Source organism: Lygodium microphyllum, chromosome 27 (assembly GCF_053477565.2).
Source record: "Lygodium microphyllum isolate KBCC chromosome 27, Lygodium_microphyllum_v1.1.10, whole genome shotgun sequence".
Classification (NCBI taxonomy): Eukaryota; Viridiplantae; Streptophyta; class Polypodiopsida; order Schizaeales; family Lygodiaceae; genus Lygodium; species Lygodium microphyllum.
The window spans coordinates 18,605,423-18,626,474 of record NC_141161.1 but is presented as its reverse complement, the minus strand read 5'-3'; the positions used below and the strand labels follow the sequence as shown (position 1 = coordinate 18,626,474).

The window sequence follows — 21,052 nt, the reverse complement described above, 5'->3', positions numbered from 1 at the left end:
TATTATGCTCGAGGAACTAGACTAGATACAAGATTTGTTGCAAGAATTCTGATTACAAGGTAATCCCACGTAAGGGCACAATGTACAATGATAATTTAACAAGATACAGAAAATCTCACAACATGAGACCGTAGGTATAGATAACAGGACTCGAATAAGATAAGAAGGATTCCACAACTCGTGACCGTAGATATGGATAAAAGATATCAGAATTACAATATCTTTCTCGAGGAGGATGAACAAGATACAAGACAATACTAGACAAGATCTCGTACTACGAGATTACAAGGTGATAAGACGACATGAGTATAATGGAAAACAAAACAAAACTAGATTCCATGACTAGAGACAAGAACTAGATTGAAATTCCAAGTTACTTGGAGATCTCGACTCCTTGAGCTTCCAAGAATAGCATTGACAAGACTAAGGAACTTTATGGCAAGCCCCTCCTTTTATAAGTATTAGAGAACGACTAAAGATCTTCTAGAATGTTCCACGATGGCATCATCAATGATGCAAGCGATGGCATGGCATATCTTCCGAAAGATTCTATGATAATGACATGACTAGGATGGACTCACATGGTTGGATCGAGGATATCGTGTTAAGAGTGCATTCGCATGGGATGAGGATTCATATGACATGAGCAAGAATTAATCCATACCCTTGATCATAGTATGATCGTAATATGCTATAGACCTAATCCCTAGTATCTGTAAATCACATTAGTAGCCTCTTCTTGCTCTCTAACAATCTTCTTCTCTCTCATAATGATTGGAATAAACTCCAATCTCTAAAAACGTTTTTTTTTTCTTACATAGACAAGTTTTGCGAAGTGATAGCCTTCTAATTCTATTTTTCAACATTATCCGTCTTATTAAATTAATTTTTAAAATTATTATAGTACTCCAAAAAATTCACTAGTCAATAATTAAATTGACTAGACCAATTTGTCTTCCAAGTATCCTTGACCTCCAAGTATCCTTGAGCAGTTATTGATCCTTAGATTTACATTAATTAATTTATTAATACCTAATCTCTAATGTAACAATTAACATTAGTGACCAATACATTAGTCTAAGCCCAAATCTGATATCTAATACCACCAATTATATGTTAGGCATAACTTATTACAACTGCTTTTAACATCCACTATATTCTCGAGGTGTTTGGCTTGTTACCATGAAATAACTACCATGTGCATCACGTGTACTAAACAACCTTACACATTTTATTAATATCTTAATCAAATGTTATGGACAAAAGTAGAGCATCTCAAAATTTCACCTTCTCGTGACAAGAAGTATCAATGTGGATATTTAAACCAAACTGAAGTCAGGTTGAGAAAGCTCCCTAATCAAGGGTTCTAATACTAGTTGAAGGGAGAAATCTGAGTGAGAGCACAAGCACGCAAAAGCAACGGAGGTATGAGATACGACATATGGAGCAAGAGAGCAAAAGAGACTCAAGATGTGAAAACTCCAATCGTCACAATGTGTGACCAGCCTCCCTTATTCTACTAATCACTGAAAGAATAAAAAATGAAGTGACAGTGATAGGCATCCACCACCTGCAATGTACAGGTATGCAAGTATTGTCAGTGTAGTGAATACATGGGCAATATAAGCACAAGCACCTTCTTTACCCCCAGCATTGAGAGAGCCCTCCATGCATTCTTTTCTTCCTCAATCATGCACCCCAACCTATGAGACATCCCCTAGATCATCTCTCATGTTTCAAATGCCTCAAAGTGAGGTTTCTTCTCTGCAAAGATTGCCTGCCAGCCAGTTTCAGCACTATGCCCTACACCCAGAGATGTCCAGGGCATGCACCAATACAACATCCAGTGATCCTGATGCCCAGGACACAGACTTACCTGCCCATCAGCAATAGCAAAGGCCTAAGTACTTTCTTTGCAATTACCATGGTACCACCACTACCACTTTCACAAGCATTGACAAAGAGTTGATAACCCAAATCAGTAAAATTAAATGTCAAGTCTGACTTCTTGCAGGCATAACATGTCAGGCTTGTATCCCTCAACATGCTGTGAGCTGTGCATCATCTTCTCTTGGCACATAGCCCTTTAATATTCCAACTAATACAAGTAAATCTTCTAGTTGCTCTATCCATAATCAAATTATGCATTTGCATCCAATTCCCCCACCCAATGGAGCATAAATGTTGGTGAAGGCTCGTTGCCTTTGTGCCAACTTCTTAAGCAAGGTTCTGTCTGCACCCATTCTGTTGCCTATGAGATTTCTCCCCCTAACAAACTCCTCAGTGCCTGTATCTGGCCTGATGTTCTCCTTTTCTGGCATAATCTCCTCCTTGCTGTTTGGCAGTTTGACCAGGTCCTTATCCTTCGGATTCATGGCTGCTTGGGCCAATTGTTCCACCACAGTCTTAATTGGGTGTTGCTTCTCTCCTTGCTTGCTACCACTCCCCTTATTTGCTCAGGTGGTGGATGTAGCATTCTCACCGCTCAACACCTTGTTATACTCCTCTGGCTTATTGCCTTTCTTTTCTCCATTCTTCTTAGGGCATGCCCTAGCAAAATGGCCGCACTCAATGACAAAAGTAGCAGGCATCAGGAAAATAGGAGAACTTTAACCTCACACTCACTGTCAAACCTCTGCCGCACTCAATGACAAAAGTAGCAGGCATCAGGAAAATAGGAGAACTTTAACCTCACACTTACTGTCAAACCTCTGTTCATCATGCACTCCAGGACCTCTGGCAGCTCCACCCGCCAATTCCACAATATGCATGCTCTCCAATGACCTCATGGGTTAAACAACACTGGAGGAACGTAGAGTATTTACTCTAGAACTGATGCAATGCTTCTGACCTCATTCTCCAACACTGAACGGAGATTCGAAAATGAGATCCATACAGGGCACTCGGTAAGCAAAAAAACTTCTAGAGCAAAGCCGGCAGACCATCGAAGATAGTATGCAAGATTCCCTTTGAAAACCAAGGAAAAATGCACTTGAAAGGCATGCAGAAACCACCAGCTGAGCTCATTGCCTGTGAGAACTCTACCCACGAAATAGAATGACACCCCAAATGTTCCCAGATCATAGTACCCTGCACAAAAGGCCTCGACTGGCAAGGTCACCTTGGTCTTCAGAATCTTCTTGTCGTTCAAACAAAGGGACTTTCACTTGCTTCCATTGACCTTCCGCATGTCAGAAACCATGGCTTGAGCCACCTTCCACAGATCAACCGCTTTCTCCTTTGCATGTGAAAATAGCTAAGTCCACACGAGAGCTCTCATTTATCTTCAACGCCTTGGGAAAAAACCCTTGGGTTAACTCCTGTTGATCTGTCACCCTCTTTCCCTGCATGTAGGATGGAGAGCAGCCTTCATAGGCTGTCAGCACCAGCCTCCTAGACACGTTTTCCACATCACCACAGTTTGTCCACTATGCAGCGAGCTCTCAGCCTTTTCCAGAATAGTGACATTTGCCTTCATAAATGATAACCTTTTCTACTTCATTCATTTTATCATCCCATATTTATGAAAACTATTCTCATAAAAGATTGTTTGTTTTTTGGTAAGATTATGAGGCATTTGCTGAGTTTTTTTAGCAAAATTTGAGGGGCATTTTGAAATTTTGACTAGATTGGAGGTACAAGAGATATTCTGGTAACTTTTAAATTTGAGGTATGTTTTAGGGACTGTCAAAATTCTCCCCTTCTTTTCTTTTGGAGGAAGTTGTGTATTAGAATTTAAGTGAAAAGTTTTACAAAAAGCGGAGCAAAGGAGACTCCAGAGTCTATATCCATGAAGTTTATCAAAGACATCAGACCATCCTAATATACAGTAATAAGCTGCATAATCTTGAACACAGAAAGATTTTGGCTCCATCCTCTTCTATGACAGCCAAGCCTTGTAGATTACAACCAGGTTGGATAGTTGGAAGTTTCGATATTGGATTCTCCTTTCTTCTTGTTCTGGGGTCCTGAGCTTTTCATCTGTCTTTGGCTCTCTTCCGGACAGACATCAGCTTACTTAAGCAAAAGCATTTTCTAGGTATCCACACCAAACATAGATGTGTAAACTTCCTCTCTGTAATTTTCTGAGAGTTCTGAAGCGGCAAGTTCAACTCTGAGAGTTCTCCCTTTGAAGACCTACAAAGATAGCAAATGTGAAAATGCCAGAATATGACACTCTCAACAACTTAGACCAGAACTGCATGAAAAGACAGTTCCAGTATAGGCACCTGTCTATCCATACTCTTTACTGCCATATCTGCTTCCTTAGCTGTTTGGTATTGTATAAACCCAAACCCCTTACAATGCCTTGATTTGCTGTGAATAGCCAGCTTTGCTGCAAGTGCCAAAAGCACCTTCATTTTAGAGTAGCAGCACACTTAACTTTCATTAAGGGAATGCACAAGTACCTTGACAGATTTTGCCATGTTTCTCAAAAGCTTTGATAAAGTTTTCCTCCCTTGTATAACTTGACATGCCTAACAGAATTTAAAAGCAATCAGGGTTCATTAGCAGATTATGAGAGTGGCAATATAAAACCAAAGGTCATCAAGCATTCAGAGAATAAATATGTGCACATAGCCTAATAATATAGAAAAGCAGAGAAAGAGTTAAACCTCCCACAAAGATAGTTCGGGTAGCAAAACCACGAAGAATGATATAGGTGCAAGGGTTTTTGCTACTCGTGTGGCATTGCCACAGTATACTTGCAACCTTGCTGGCAAGCATCTTCAACCCTGAAAGACCACAGAGAAATAAGATGGAAAAGTTCATTTACATTTAAAAAATGATGATAAACCAGCTTTCATGTGCCTAGCCAAATGAAATGGGAAGGGAATAAAAATACACAGTCATTTCAGTATCATAAATGACAATCAATACAATGTTTATATCATGTCTCATCATTGTTTCCAAAAACTCCAACAGACACCATTAAACTGTCCTATAAGAAAAATCTAATAAGTTCAGATTTACAGGCTTCGACTTCACTTTTAAAACTAGCAGCTTGATTAGGTCCAGAAACCTCATGGAAAGTCTCAAAACTTGAACATTCCACTTGTCCCTTTAAATTTCATGTCCATTTACCAAACTTGAAGGTTCAGTATGCTAGGAGCAATGAACATGTGCATATAGCAGTGCAGTGGCCAGTGGACAGAGACAAGTCAGCAGTGAGACCAAACCAGAGACAAGGTGGAACCAACCATTACAACTCTTCCCACATGGTTGGCTGGTTTTCCAACAATAAGCTACGCACCTTTTTACATTTGATACAACTTCCGCTTGTGTGCTAACTTTTTGTCTTTCTTTCTCATTCTTTGGTGTTTCTTCTGCCCTTTTTAGAGAGGGCTGAAGCAGTCCAAGAATCAGCTGCTCCTACAAGGCATGCCTCCACCTATCCTATGCCAACGTCCTTGGAAAGTAGTAGGCTCTCTATCCTCCATAGTAAGATGCAAATGGTGCATAGCTCATGCAGAGTAAATCCATATGCTCTACCTGCTGCTGTCACACTCATCAGCTTTGGGCAAGAGCCAACCCTAGATTCCTGTGAGAGTGCACAGCAGAAAAGAACATGAACAGAGTGAGAAGAGAAGATGGAGACAAGATAAACACAGTATACATGAAGGAACAAACCTGACCGAAACACGAAGTACAAGGCTGCAACTGTCAGCCCCTTCATGTAGCTGAGACACTTCAGTGAGGGCAGCTGATAGAGACAGGAGAGGATGAGGATGAAAAGGGAGGCTGGATGAATGCAGCAATGCACAAAATGCTGAAGTGGGAAGGCTATAAATAGCCCACAATCAGTAAAGTTAAAAATGCTGTCATCAGCCCCTAAAATGGCTTTCCGTGTCTGCCTACCCACAAATAACCTGTCTACCCTGCCCAAATCGCTTAAATGCCTGCCTAGCAGCAAAAAAACATACTGCCCACACTTGCTGGCTGTCATGGTCATGCAAGAGGGCTGACAGAGTGCCATAAGGTGGGAAGGAACCCCACCTCAAATGCCTATGAGAGATGAATAGATGAACAAACAGTGTGTTAGAGCTCCTAATGTCCTCATCTAACTCAAACTGAGGCTCACATGCAAGAAATGGCCGTCTACATAGAAGTCATAGACAAATGTCTACTAACACCCCCTCTCAGATCTTGCATGTGGCACAAGATCAAAAAAGAAGAAATAGGTCTGTACCTGCATTTTTTCTGCCCCAGCCTGCATTTTCACTGTCCAGCCATCATTTTCAGATGAAGGGAAGGTTCACCTGTGTCAGGTGTCATGTCTCTATCACTACACTCTGTTCCTCTCTCTTGTCTCAAATATCTTATCTTTTCTTGAACTATTGAACTCTTGGAGTTGGGCTCTTAATCATTAGTATCTACTTTCTCTCAAAACTCTACCCATCTTCCCTGCATCTCATCTAAAATGGCTCCTAGCTCTTCCAATACTAATGAAAAGCTTAAAGGACTTGACTATCTAGGGATTATTGCTTGGGCTAGAGCTAGGCCCTCCATACCCACATGAGATTGTACCATTTGGAGCTCATTGTTACTAAATAGAGCTCTATGTTTTACACAGCCATAGTTAGTTTCCTTTCTTATTTTGCTTTGTGCTACATATTTTGCCCAAACAATTGTACCATCGTACACATGATTGTAACTCATAGTCTCATAGGTCATTTTGGCCTTTTGTAGACATTAATATATCATTTCATTTCTCTCTCTCTCTCAAGCTACTCACACTCTCTTTTTCTCTCAGGCCTCTCTCTCTCTCTCTCAAGCCCACACTTCTCTTACTTGTATGATTTCATGTATGAGTATCCACTCCCATCTATATAGTTGTAAGTTGTAGGTAGCAATAGCACATGTTGCGCATGTAGCATCAAGTTTTGGCATGTTATCCTGACGTATTCATCTTATTTACTCTCATAGCATTGCTATTTAGACTTGAAACATCTATTCTATTATCTTTAGTCCAAAGTAATCAAGTTATTTTTTTTCGTACTAATATCATACTGTACCTTATAAAATCTTAAGGTACCATTTAGTACCGTATTTTATCATACCATACCGTATCGTACCTTTCATACCTAACAACTATGAACTACAATCAATAGAATGCCAAATCAAAGTTTTTACTCTTCAAAAAGAATGCTCAAAACAGTAATCACAGCACTGCTATAATAAATGCAGCAGTGTATGTTAATCCAACTATGAACAAATAGACAAGATAGCAAACTCCCACCACCAAGAATATCCGGATAGCAACCAAAATAGAAAGAATGTAACTAGCAGTGAATAGGCACAGAGCACCCTGTTAGAGATCACAGCCAGTGCAGTCGGACAGGAGCAGCAGGTACAGTCGGACAGCTGCTGTCCGTGTGCAATCGGACTGCCACGTGGCAGTCCGACCTGTGCAGGCAGTCGGATGCATTTAATGCAGCCGACAGGCTGTTTTCTAGCGCCCTATTTTCGCCCAGTTTTCTGGCTATAAATAGCCGACTTCTCCAGCAGTCTCCTACACTTCTCTGCTCGCAGATTACTGACCGGTGGCACGCGCACATTCCGTCTCTGTTCGCAGATTTCAGACAGGAGACAGTGCAGACTACAGCGGACTTCGAGGTGAACAGCAGGTTGCATCGTCGAGGTGGAGACACGCAGTCCACCGCACTGCGCCCGTGTATATATCTGTATATCTTTGTATTCAGCACACCTTATACAGCAGATCTTCATCTTCCACTGTCTCTCTCTCTCCTCTCTCTGCGTTCTCTCTCTCTCAGTCCTACGCTTCCGCACCGCTGCACTCTGACATGGTATCAGAGCAATGTTAGAGGGCTGACTGAGCGTAAAACCAATCTGAAGAGGAGTTTCTATCGCGACACAAATTTGCGTTTTCAGCGTTTGAGGGCAGACAGGAGGGCTGCGCCTTGGAACAAGGCTGAAGCGAGTGTAGGCGCACAGGAAAGGAGTCCAGGTGGTGGATTTGCTGCTGTTTACTGCTGTTTGACGCGGAGAAAGTTTGAGTTTTCAACCTACAAGTGCAGGTTTTGCTTTTTCATCGCCTCTGGCGGGTGAAGAAGTTTCAGGACGCGGAAGAGCCTTAGCAGACTGAGTTTTCACAGTCAGAGGGGGCTGCTTTTGCCTTTGTGAAGGCATTACAGGTGAAGATGTCTACAGAAATTGACTTGGAGTTCCAGTCGATTATGGACCGGAAGGTGCCTGTCTTACCGGCTCTTCCTGCAAATCAGAAGCTCGACGGCGACAACTACCGCATTTGGCGCGTCATAATGTTGGCCATCCTTGAGTCCTATGATTTGGCGGAGCTTGTACAGGAGGAGATCGACCGGCCCTCGGTAAGAGATGAGTCCAAACTCTCTTCCGATGCTCGTGCGGAGTTGGCCAAGGCTCAGTCTCATTGGGACAAACTGAATGCCAGGATTCGTTCCTTTCTTTTTCTATCATGTACTATAGCCGTGATCGCTCACATCGAGCACTTGACGGTGGCTCGGGAGATATGGCTGGAGCTTGATCAGATATACAATCGGATGACCCTTATAAAGCGGGTTTCTTTGGAGGTACAGATGCGGACCTTGTCCGTAAACAAGTCTTCTTTGCTGTGGGAGCACATCAACAAGCTAAGGCAGCTTCAGATGCAGGTTTAGAATGCGGGGAAGCCGATTTCCTCCGAAGACATGGCGATCACACTATTGTCCCAGTTGCCGCCATGATTCGGTACATTCTACTCTGCCCTTATTGCTTCGGGGCGGGAGTCTACTCTTCAGTGGGAAGAGTTGGTTCCTATGGTCTTGGACCAAGAGGAACAATTAAAGGGACAGAAAGCTTCCAAGTCGGAGGCATTGACAGGTCAAGCCTCTCAAAAGAAGGGGAAGGACCAAAAGAATAAGAAGGGGGATAACAAGTCAAAGAAGGACAAGGACAAGGACAAGGACAAAGAATCCACATGTCACATTTGTGGAAAGATTGGCCATTGGAAGAAGGATTGCCCTGACAAAGACAAGAAGGACACCAACAAGAAGGACACAAAGGATTCCGGAGCAGTGGCTGCACCCTCATCAGCTGCATTTCTTCATCTAGCTGTCATTGAGGACTCTTCACCGAATGCTTCTGATGCTGCGATGACGGCTTCCCAGGCTCGAGAGTGGATCATTGATAGTGGTGCCTCCCGGCACATGACTCCTTCATCAGATGGTGTTGCCCAATTGCGACCCTCGCGTGGGCAGATTCTCATTGGAGATAGCTCTTCAGTATCTATTGCAGGCCGGGATAAGATGCAGCTTATTCCAGATGGACGAGGTGGTACCCATACCTCAGAGGTTTTGCATGTACCAGACCTAGGGTACCATCTCCTGTCAATTCATAAGATTTGCTCCCTTGGACTTTTGGTGGAGTTTGACAGTACTACGGTGCGAGTCCTTGATCGTGGGTCGAGGAAGATTCTATCATCCGAATATGAGGAGAACGGCATTTATAAATTGAAGTCTTCCACCGCCCTCTCTACTCTTTTTCTTACCTCTCAGTTACAGTCAGAGTTATGGTATGCTCGGTTTGGTCACCTCAACTATGATTATCTTCGGAGGGCGTCACGTGGACAGCTTGTTCGAGGGTTGCCGGATATAGTGGTGAGCCAGCAGCCATGTGTCTCCTGCATTCGGGAGAAGCAGCATAGGGATGCCATTTCCCACACAGCTTCGCGGCGGTCTACTTCACCGATGGAGCTTGTATCTACCGATCTATGTGGCCCTATGAGGAATGAGTCCTTGCGTGGGAGCTCGTACTTCATGTTGATCGTAGATGACTACAGCAGGATGACATGGGCCTATTTTTTGGCATTAAAGTCAGAAGCTTTCTCACACTTCAAGGATTGGCTTCTCTTTGAGGAGAACCGATCGGGCCGGAAGTTGAAGACCTTGCGATCCGACAAGGGCGGTGAATTTGTTTCTAATGAGTTTGCTCGGTTTTGTGCAGATAAAGATATTCACCAGGAGTTTGCCAATACCAACACTCCTCAAGAAAATGGCATTCTTGAATGGAAAAACCGCAGTGTGATCGAGATGGCGCGCACCATAATGGAGCACCGACAGACCCCTCAGGTTCTGTGGGCCGAGGCTGTGGCTACTGCAGTCCACATCCTTAATCGATCCCCCACTTTGGCCGTTGATGGGATGACCCCGTTTGAGACTTACTTTGGGACCAAGCCAGATGTTTCTTACCTTAGGGTCTTTGGGTATGATGCCTATGTTCACATTCCCAAGGCTCACCGTGATAAATTTGAAGCAGCTTTCCGAAGACAGGTATTTGTTGGCTACAGCTCCCAGTCCCAAGGCTATCAATTGTATGATCCCGTCAAGCGGAATGTGTACACTAGTCGAGATGTGCGGTTTGTGGAGGTTCCGGCTATATCAACGGGCGAGGAGCATCCCGTTCTTGGAGATCCACGGGAGAGTTGGGCTCCTGCTACAGTTCCATTGGAGCCCGTGCCTTTTGATTATGATTATGTTTCTGACACAGAGTCTACTGTTCCACCGGTCACCCCTGAGGAGTTACCACCAGTGGATATTCCAGAGTCTTCCGCTGATGGAGAGAGACGAGGGGAGGTTCGGCCTCCTCCTCGATGGGCCCGTGACACTCTGGGATTCAGGGATCGAGGGGGTTCTTGAGAAGTGGGGACCACAGGATGGTCCGCGGCGGTCACGGCGGCACCAGGCACATTCTACGGAGCTTGTTTGCTCTAACTATTGTTTGATGATCCGTGTTATGCAGGATCGCGAGCCCACCTCCGTGAAGGAGGCTTTACAGTCTGCACCATGGAAGAAAGCTATGGAAGCCAAGTTGGAGGCTATTGAGAGGAATGGCACTTGGTCACTCGTGCCCCGCCCTCCGAATAAGAAGGTGATTGGCGTCAAGTGGGTCTTCAAGACCAAATACCTTAGCGATGGTTCTTTGGATAAGCACAAGGCTCGCCTTGTTGCTAAAGGTTTTGCACAACGCCCAGGGATTGATTGTCATGATACTTTTGCCCCTACAGCTCGAATGGCGACCATTAGAGCTGTTTTTGCCTTGGCTGGCCATAGGAGATGGCCTGTCTACCAGTTGGATGTAAAGTCGGCCTTCCTCAATGGTGATTTGAAGGAGGAGATCTATGTTGAGCAGCCTCCTAGCTTTGGATCTTCAGATGGGAACGTCTTCAGGTTGAAGAAGGCCTTGTATGGCCTCAAGCAGGCTCCGCGTACATGGAACGAGAAGATTGATTCGTTCCTCTAGTCTCAGTTGGGATATCGGCGTTCCAAGGCCAATTCGCAGCTTTATGTTCCCACTTCCGAGGATGGTTGTGTGCTTTTTGTATTGTATGTTGATGATTTGATTGTCACAGGTGATGATGCAAAGCAGGTCCAAGAGACGAAGTCAGCTTTACATCGGACGTTCGAGATGACGGACTTGGGTCTACTCCATTTCTTTTTGGGCCATGAGATTTATCAGTCTCAGAGGGGGATCTTCATCTCTCAACAGAGATATGTACAGGAGCTCTTGGTGTCTTTTGAGATGGAGAATTGTCGGACCCTTTCTACTCCTATGGATTCGAACTGGAAGGCCACTTCCCATTCAGCTTCTCCTATGGCGGATGCTTCCCGCTATCGTCAGTTGATTGGGTCCTTGATTTGGCTTCTCAACACTCGGGTTGATCTTTGTTTTGTTGTTGGGCTCTTGGCCGGGTTCATGAGTGAACCTAAGACGGTGCATTGGCAGGCTCCTCAGAGGATACTTCGGTATTTGAGGGGGACGTCTGATTTAGGGATTCATTATCCCGCAGGGACAAATGGTTCAGATCTTGTACTTGCAGGTTGGAGCGACTCGGATTGGGCCGGTGATGTGGACCACAGGCTGTCTACTACAGGTTACTGTTTTACCTTGGGTGCAGGTGTTATCTCATGGAGTAGCAAGAAGCAGCCCACGGTAGCCCTTTCGTCTACTGAGGCGGAGTATCGGGCCGCGTCTTCCACCACATGTGAGGCTGTGTGGCTTCGGAGATTATTGGAGGAGCTTGGGTGCCCCCAAACTTGTCCTACTTTGCTGCAATGTGACAATGAGAGTTGCATTGCCTTGGCACGAAACCCTGTTTTTCATGCTCGGACGAAGCACATAGAGATCCAGTATCACTTCATCAGAGAAAAGCTTCTGGATGATACCATCACTATGGAGTATTGCAAGACGGAGGACAATCTTGCGGATTTGTTTACGAAGGCACTTCCCCAGGCTCTACTTCGGCGACATTCCAGATCCCTCAGGCTACTGCCCTGCCCAGGCTCTGAGAGGGGGTGTTAGAGATCACAGCCAGTGCAATCGGACAGGAGCAGCAGGTACAGTCGGACAGCTGCTGTCCGTGTGCAGTCGGACTGCCAGTCCGACCTGTGCAGGCAGTCGGCTGCATTTAATGCAGCCGACAAGCTGTTTTCTGGCGCCCTATTTTCGCCCAGTTTTCTGGCTATAAATAGCCGACTTCTCCAGCAGTCTCCTACACTTTTCTGCTCGCAGATTACTGACCGGTGGCATGCGCAGATTCCGTCTATGTTCGCAGATTTCAGACAGGAGACAGTGCAGACTGCAGCGGACTTCGAGGTGAACAGCAGGTTGCATCGTCGAGGTGGAGACACGCAGTCCAGTGCACTGCGCCCGTGTATATATCTGTATATCTTTGTATTCAGCACACCTTATACAGCAGATCTTCATCTTCCACTGTCTCTTTCTCTCTCTTCTCTCTCTGCGTTCTCTCTCTCTCAGTCCTACGCTTCCACACTGCTGCACTCTGACACACCCGTACCAAAGACTATCATGAATTCAATGTGTGTGTCAGTAGAGCATACATCCCATAAGCATATACATCATGCATGTAAAAGATCTCAAGAGCAACTACAGAGATTTGCCAAATACACAATGGACTAAGCAAAGAGCAATGATGCTCAGTACATAACCAATATGCATGTATACATCACTAACAAAAGTACTAGTGTCCAAAGCATACGGAATCAAATCAGCCCCCAGGTGGAAGTAATTGCATCAAGTAGCATACATGAGAGCATAGACATAAGTCAAGAGAGTCCCACCATCTCAATGAACCAAGCTCTCCCAAGTACAAGCGTCTCCCATTGAAAGCGAATGCAAAATGATAAGTGAGTAAACCAAGCTCAATGCATCAAATATATAACATCTGAGTGCCCAAAGCATATCAAAGATACATCTGGGAGCAATACATTCAATAAGCCTTCAACCCCTAAGTAAGTAATCACTAAAGCAACTTCCCAAAGCTCAAGTACATCAAGTGTAGCTCAAATCCAAGTGCCAAAGCATGTCATATGCATATCCGGCCATGTGAATCAATGCTAAGCATCACTGTAGCCAAGTAGCATACCTGAAGCACGTGTAGACATAATAAACATAAAACTCACTGTTGCATGCTTGCTGTTCAAACTGTTATTACAGCAATAAACCCTTTAAGACTGACCTATTCAAGCTCTAAACAATCCAAGTAGCATCCCAAAGTATTACCATAACATCCGGGTACGAAAATAGTATCACAAAAGCATTTAACATGCATTATGGAACTCACTATTTGCTGTCCACAGGGTGTACATCAGGTCTGTACCAAACAGTAGAGCAATGGCTGATCAAGAACCCTTCAAGCAATGCTCAAGACAAGCCAAACAACGTCCGAATGATTGCCAAGGTGTTTACTAAGTGCCGGGATGGCTGATACTGACGTAAACTGATCTCTTGGAGGCAATAGAAGATCAAGGTGGCAGCTGCAGGCAGCAAACGCAGCAGTGGATGGAGCCTAAACAAGGCACCTGGCTGATGGACAACACGAACTCATGTGAATGAAGGGTGCACACAGCAATGAACAAGGTGCCACTGGTGGACTAATCTGCAGAACAAGGTGAGACTAAGTGGCTAGGCAACCTTCTATTTATAGATGTGGATTCTCCCAAAGTTTGGGTGTTTGCTTATGGGACACAAAGTTTGGTAACTTAAGAGTTTTGGGGCTGTTGAGATGCGCTAATAAAGATTTAATTTGAAATGGACCTCATTTAATTGGTAATATACTTTTTTTAGCCTAATAGAACCTATCAATTTTTGTTGCTTCAAAGACTTGGGCAATTTGGCACTTTCATGGTGGCTTCCTCCGTGGTTTAAGCTTTACCATGTTGAGCCAACATGTAGACTTCCCTACCCAATGCCAAGTTATAGCCTTCCATGTGGCTACCAAGGAGGTCATATATTTCATAGGTAGGCAGCGAAGATACATACATCACTCTTCTTCATCGAATGCTTCTCCTCCCCTCTTTAGCATCAACATGATTGTGTGAGAGACCGCACTTACTTCTCCTTCCACCTTTTGGTGGTGAGAGGAGCCAATTTCTTCTCTTCGTACTTATAGGATTGTGTCATTGTATCTATTTTATCATCTCTTCGTATCATCTTCTATCTATATCAAGATGATCATCATTGTAAAACGGCGCTCGAGTGTATGAACAATTTGCCTCTAAAGGCACTGCTCAAATGAACATTTGTGCAATCATGCTTCCCATTTTGCATTACCCCTTGCATTACATTGTGTTTTGTGAAATAAGGTGTTTGGAATAGATGAGAATGTAAACATACAAGAGTAGAGAGAGGTGAAGCAACCAAAAGGGCCCATACACACAATGGAGAACTGAGCACACAAAGAAGTAAGTAGGGCTGAAATTTTCTTCTTCTTTCATTCAAAAGAGCTTTGTCTACAATATGATAAAATACTAAACTAAAAGTACTAAAACATATGTGCATGCGGTTACTAAGTGTGAACTCATTAATGAGAAGGCTCAAAAAATGTGCCATAATAAAGAGTGGAGACATGGGTATAGTCTAGCTATAGAATCATCAGCATATCCTCCATGTCAATCACCTAACACACCAATGAGTAAAGTCCTACTAGATCACCAAGGCAGGCGTGCAATGGATGCCAACTAATGTGAAGCTTGACATCTCAATACTCTCGCTCCACCTTAGCATGAGCTCATATACTCCAAGCATAGTCCTGAAGCAATGTAGCTTCATAGCTCCCAAGACCTTGGTGAAAATAGTTACATCCTAATCCTCTGCTGATATAAACCAAGTCAATATCACCTACTAGAATTTGCTCTCGGACAAGATGGCACACGCTAGATTCTTGGCCAACTGAATGCTACTAAGATTATCACAATAGATGATAACCTTATTATCCACCTATAACCCCAAATCACTAAGTAGCTTACGTAGCTAAGCTACCTCATATGCTATATCTGCAATACCCCTTTATTTTGCCCTAGTACTAAATAGTATAACTATAGTTATTTATTGCTTCTCTAAGTAACAACCAAAGGAAAACATAAAACCATTGGTAGACCTCCTGTCTGAAATACTACTAACCCAATTTGTATCCATGTAACCATACAAGTCCAATGGCACACTTGTGACACAGAACAAAGCATAGTCAAGTGTAGACCTCACGTAATGCAATGTGCACCACATTTCATTCAAATGTGGCTTCCATGAAAGCTACATAAATTGACTCTCCAAACCAATTGTGTAGTTTAGATATGACCTAGTAATTGTCAAACAAATAAGGCTGTCCACAATCCTTCTATACATAGCAATATCCTCAATCACATCACCTTCATGTGCACTAAGCTTAGCATGGACATTCAGAGGTATTGAGATTATCTTACAATCAGCCATACCACACCTTTTCAGCATATCCAAAGCGACTCCTTTATTTCAAACTCAGTCTTGAGAAGACTCTTCACATGGTCAATCTCTATTTCACTGTCACCCACGATAATCAAGTCATCTATATATAAAGTAATGACCATCATACCCACATCACTCATATACATAAAGCCAATGACCTGTTAAAGATTTGGTTATCCCCAAGATAGACATAGGTTGTGTTAGGACAATTTAGAGTAGATTTATGTAGTTTGGAGCAAGTCGAGCAAGTTTTATACAATCACCAACATTTCTTGGACAATTTCAGGCATATTAGGGAGGGTGAATAAGTGCCAAATGGCAACTTGGTAAATATCACTACTTTTTTTTTAATCATTGATGCAATTGGCCAGTTTTCAACCTAGCAAACCCAATGTATTTTATTATTTCATTCATGCCTATATATAGCCAGCAGCCTACGCAAATCATGATAGTGTTTATGAGGTGGAATGCAAAACACAATCTTCATCATTGAGGCTCGTTCCTATACAATGGTAGGCAGCAACGGATAAGCATTAGAGCCCACAGCATCATGATTGGAGGTGTGGGATTGGGAGTCTCCTAGGGAGGCACATTTTAAAGGCCCTTTGCCAGCGAACATTCACTAGAGAGAGCCTTTCAGCATATGCCAAGCCAATGGAGATCCAACCATCCATCATCCACTTCCTCTAAGGCCGTCGAAGGCAGCTTCAAGGGGACTCATGGCATTAACAAGAGCTTTGGCAGCTATTCCTTCGCACCCAGGGATACCATAGCTTGTTCTTCACATTATGGGATAGCAACCCTTGGTGGTGGGATGACCCCCCCACTTCCTAACACACACCATGGCATCTTTCTTCCATTGCCCCTCGACTATCCTTTGATTCATTTGACACTCAACTCCAACTAGACTTTTGAGCACTCATACTTCCTTGTATTTTCTTCTAAGTAATATAATTAGTCATCCCTTATTTTGCAATATGTGATGTGAAGTAGCAGTGGTACCTTATGCCCAACCTCACTAGACTAAACTAATTACAATAGACAAAAATCTATTGTACAATCATATCGCCAAGACCCAAATGCAACTAGGTGTACATGGCATCTCAGTGACCTTGGTAGCATGGCAAAAACCTTGCACCTATCGCTTATCTGCACTAATTACAGCACTTCATATATGCAGCCATCTCACTATCATGTCTTAGGAAGTTAAGCGCCAATAATGGATGCACATGACATTTTCAGTGAAAATTTGTAACACTATTAGTTCACAACATCCATAGACCTAGCAAAACTTAAGATAGCACACGTAAACTCTGCACTGAATTATGGAAGAAACCAAATTCATGCAACCATATATGCTGCTGCAACTGACTCGCTCGAGACTAGAAGCTATAAACAAGCAACACTCCAGCCCTGCCAGTACACCAGGGGATTACTCCAGATGGCCGCATTTGGGTCGACCCACTGTAAGCCGGTGTGACATGTGCAGCAATGGCAGTAATACATATGATGATGATGATGATGATGATGATGACGACGAGACTATTACCTATAACAATAGGATGTCAAATGTAGCCCCGAAAATGCAACAAAGCCACAGAAATACAGCAAAATTCTGTCAGTTAAAGCGCAAGCTCTGATTGTTTAAGCTCGTACCTTCCTGGAGTATATCTGAGCACGCAATCCCTATTCCTGCCAAAGGTGACTCGGACCCGCCGACGACAAGGGGGAACAAATTGATATGTCATCTGTCTAATAATTACAAGGGGCCTTCCAAATCTTAGAGTGCACGTTAGGTTGGAAGGCCTTCTAAAGGAGCACTCCCATTGATTCTTACTCGTTTCACCTCCTTGTGTCTGCTTTAATCCCACTTAGGCTAGCTCTTACAAGACTCCAAAATGAATAAGTCTGATGTAAAGATATTCAAGTTTAAAATCACAGTGTGTGAAACTACATTACAATGCTCCTTGAACTTGAGAGGACCCTCGCTGATTTACAAAACAAATTGATTCGTTGTAAATAGGGGGGGAGGTAAATGGACTTCCTCGCTCCATTGTGGGAATAGAGTAGCTCTATCTCACATATCTCTCTTAGCAATATGTTTCTTTAACTATCTCCATGCGACATGCCTTCTCTCAAACTTATGCAAGTTATATAAAATCTTCCTGTCAAAGTAAGAGGACACATGTAAATCTACCTTGTCGAGGCTAACCATTGATTATTAGATTTCTTTAACTTTACATCATTTAGGCCTTCACTCTTCAGATAATTTGTTTTATTGTTAAAGTTGCACATAATTATCGACCATTGAACTAGTATAAGACACATGTATTTTCAACTAGATTGGCCATTGTGCCGTTATAATGCACGTAGTTTTTAATTAGATAATGCGCTATAAAAAAAGTAGTAAACACATAGCTTGTAGCCCACATTTATCTTTTATAAAGTTAAAGAAACATAATATCTGAATTAGCTATTAAGACGTATAATATTGTAAATTAACTATTATGTAATTGAATTGATTTTTACAAACTAGACGAGTTGATTTTAATGTCGCTCACTAGTACACTTGTTTCCCCATTTATTTTTAGGTTTTTTATTTTCCATGTTATTTTTATAGTGATAATTTACAAAAGCATGCATATACTTAACATTACACAAAAAGCAAGTTTCTTTAGTAAACATTATAATCAAGCTACATGATTTTTTTCATTGCAACTAAACAAATAAAGTTATTTGTGATTTGATATAATTTTGACAAGTTATTACAAGCAATAACGCTATTACAAAGTGAAGTGGATATGATTTTGAGAGAAGCATATTCGTCTTATCTAGATTCAAACTTTGCTAAGGAAATGAGATAGATATAGTTTTACAATATTTGAATATAAAACATATGGTTGCACAAGCAATAAACTTCATATAGCAATATTTTATGTGTCCTAGGTGAGAATACAATGTGCCAAAGTGGAAAACTCGATGCTTCATGTGATAGGCTTGGCCCTTCCTCGAGATACATGTAGGACAAGTAGGAAAGAGAAGACGTGAATTAGGATTCCCCTACACACCCCAAGGTTCCAAGGGTGGAACTAATCGCGAAATGGGAGTCAGCTCCTATGCCTCATAATAGGTAGAAGGCAAATCTCTTGACTTACAAGTTGTTATATGCGAGCCTTCTCCTTAGATATGCTAAAGGTTAATGATGCTAAATGAAAGATCATTTTCTTGGTAATAAGAAGATAAATAAGGTTAAGATGGAACTCTTGAAAGCTATCTATCAGTACTATTTTGATTTTTCCTCTACTAGCCTATAATGAGAAGTTCTCTAAGTGGTTCCTCAAACCTTATCAAGCTTAATATAGTTTGGTCTATTTTGTTGTCTTCAAAGGTAATCTTGTTCACAATATCCTTGGTTTGTCACATTTTCTCTAGAGGAAATGTTGTCCTCTAAATACATGGTATGGATTTATTTCCCAATCTCCATATTGTTTTTGAAGCAGAGGTGGATTCAATTGCTACTGCCCCTGTGAAAGTCCTTTATGTCCCTCTACTTAATCCTAAAGGGGAACGAAGGGCATGCACCCTTTAGGATAGGATGATGGAACTTCTTGAGGTCTTGGAGATTCATGATGACAAGTGTGGCCTAAATTTTATCTACAAATTTCATCTCTAACTTTCCTTATGCATGCTATTTATGTCTTCAGATAGGTCATTTCGTTAAGGATGTCCTCAAAAATGACAAAATAATGAATCTAATAGAAATGATTTGAGTGGCAATATGAATATGCATGATGCTAAGTGCACGCAAACAGGAAATTAAGAAGCTCCTTTTGGTGGTTAAGTGAAGGAGGACAAGAATAATTCTAACCAAAGCTCAGGCTTAGCTAACAAAGAAACTCCTCTTGCTCAATCAAGCTCTGAGTAAAAGTGGGTAGTGGAGACTCACACTAGTAGTAGCACAACACTACGGCCTATTGATCCTAACAAGGTTAGGAATGCTAAAGAAAAGAATAAGAATGTTAGCAGGGAGAATCAACCTTTAGAGTGCATCACTAGAAAGACCAAGGGCAACAAGAAGTCGATTAAGGAGATTGCAAGGGTGCATACAATTTCACCAATATTTATGCTGCCCTAGGTGATGCTAACAATATTTAAGTTAAGCACCATGGACAAAGTCTCAAGTAGGACCTTGATTCTTACTTGGAAGGCAAGGGGGCTATGCTCCAAAGAAAGGAAACTTGAGTTGCATGCTCTTAACACGTAAACCTAACATCATAGGTGTAAAGAGAATTTAAGCTTGGATCAAAGCATGAATTTGACATTGGCACACCTAATTATTGATGCTTTTTCAACTCTTGCTCTATAGGGGTAAGGGCGATAGTCTACTGCTTTGCTAGACCTTTCTCAAACTTGCCTTGATTGTCAAAGATGAGAAAGGTCCATCATTAGAGTAAGGATTCACACTTAGTGGTGAATCAATGGATTGGATTGCTACTCAAACTATACTCCAAATGTTTTGAACATGCAAGCCCGCAAGTTGAGTTGACTCTCCTCACACATGTTTGGTGATTCAATTATATTATTCGGCTACTAGAATATGATGTTCAAAGCATTTGCTCTCATGGCTTGATCTACATGCTAAAGTGTGAGAGGGAAGCTCACAACCTATTTAGTGAAATAAGTGGATCCTATCTTCGTGATTGGTGATTTTGCATGCAAAAGTGCAACCAAGCATAACAATAATAATTAAAACTGATGAGACTTAGAAGGTAAATATTGTCTAGTGTCCTATGCTCTAATGTTAAGAGTAAACATGGAAGGCAAAGCCAAAAGAAGGTCAACGTAAAGTCAAAGTAAAAATGCTGGGATTTTCCTTGGAGAATTATTGTTTTTAGAGGTTCAATATTTTATATTTAGGCACTTATACTACATGGACACCTTATATTTATGGTTTTATCATCTTATGATAATTAGGCTTACACACCCATGTACATGGTATCATTTCTCGTAGTTGTATTTGGCACGTCTACAATTATTGTGTCAGTTGCACACACATGAAAATGTAATTGAAATAGTCTAGGCTAAGCTTAATTAATCTAAGGTAGAAGCATGTATAAAGAAAAGACTAGCACTTTTAGTCCATATAAGGATGGGAGGTATTAGTTGTAATGATCCTTGTTAGGGCATCTATGTTGAAAAAAATCTATTAGTGCAACTATTGAGCAACCATTCACTTCTTCTATTCTATCATCTTTTGTCACCATTGTTGAGAGTG

General features: G+C 42.2%; 1 protein-coding gene across 4 annotated transcripts; it reads right to left on the bottom strand.

Moving 5' to 3' along the window:
• Positions 1–3,653: 3,653 nt before the first annotated feature.
• Positions 3,654–17,646, bottom strand: LOC148012111 (small RNA-binding protein 11, chloroplastic-like). 4 transcript variants are annotated; one of them, XM_087669596.1, is made up of 6 exons: positions 17,434–17,643; positions 17,150–17,326; positions 4,617–4,736; positions 4,410–4,478; positions 4,230–4,336; positions 3,654–4,137 (listed from the first exon to the last, which is right to left on the bottom strand). In XM_087669596.1, exons 3-6 carry the CDS (start codon positions 4,726–4,728, stop codon positions 4,036–4,038), a joined length of 390 nt encoding a protein of 129 aa, XP_087525722.1. In that variant the 5' UTR covers positions 4,729–4,736; positions 17,150–17,326; positions 17,434–17,643; the 3' UTR covers positions 3,654–4,035. The 4 variants fall into 4 exon arrangements, with proteins under 4 accessions (XP_087525722.1, XP_087525724.1, XP_087525723.1 ...); XM_087669598.1 differs by lacking the exon at positions 17,150–17,326 and having other exon boundaries at positions 4,230–4,355; positions 17,434–17,646; XM_087669597.1 differs by lacking the exons at positions 17,150–17,326; positions 17,434–17,643 and adding an exon at positions 17,327–17,430.
• Positions 17,647–21,052: the final 3,406 nt, after the last annotated feature.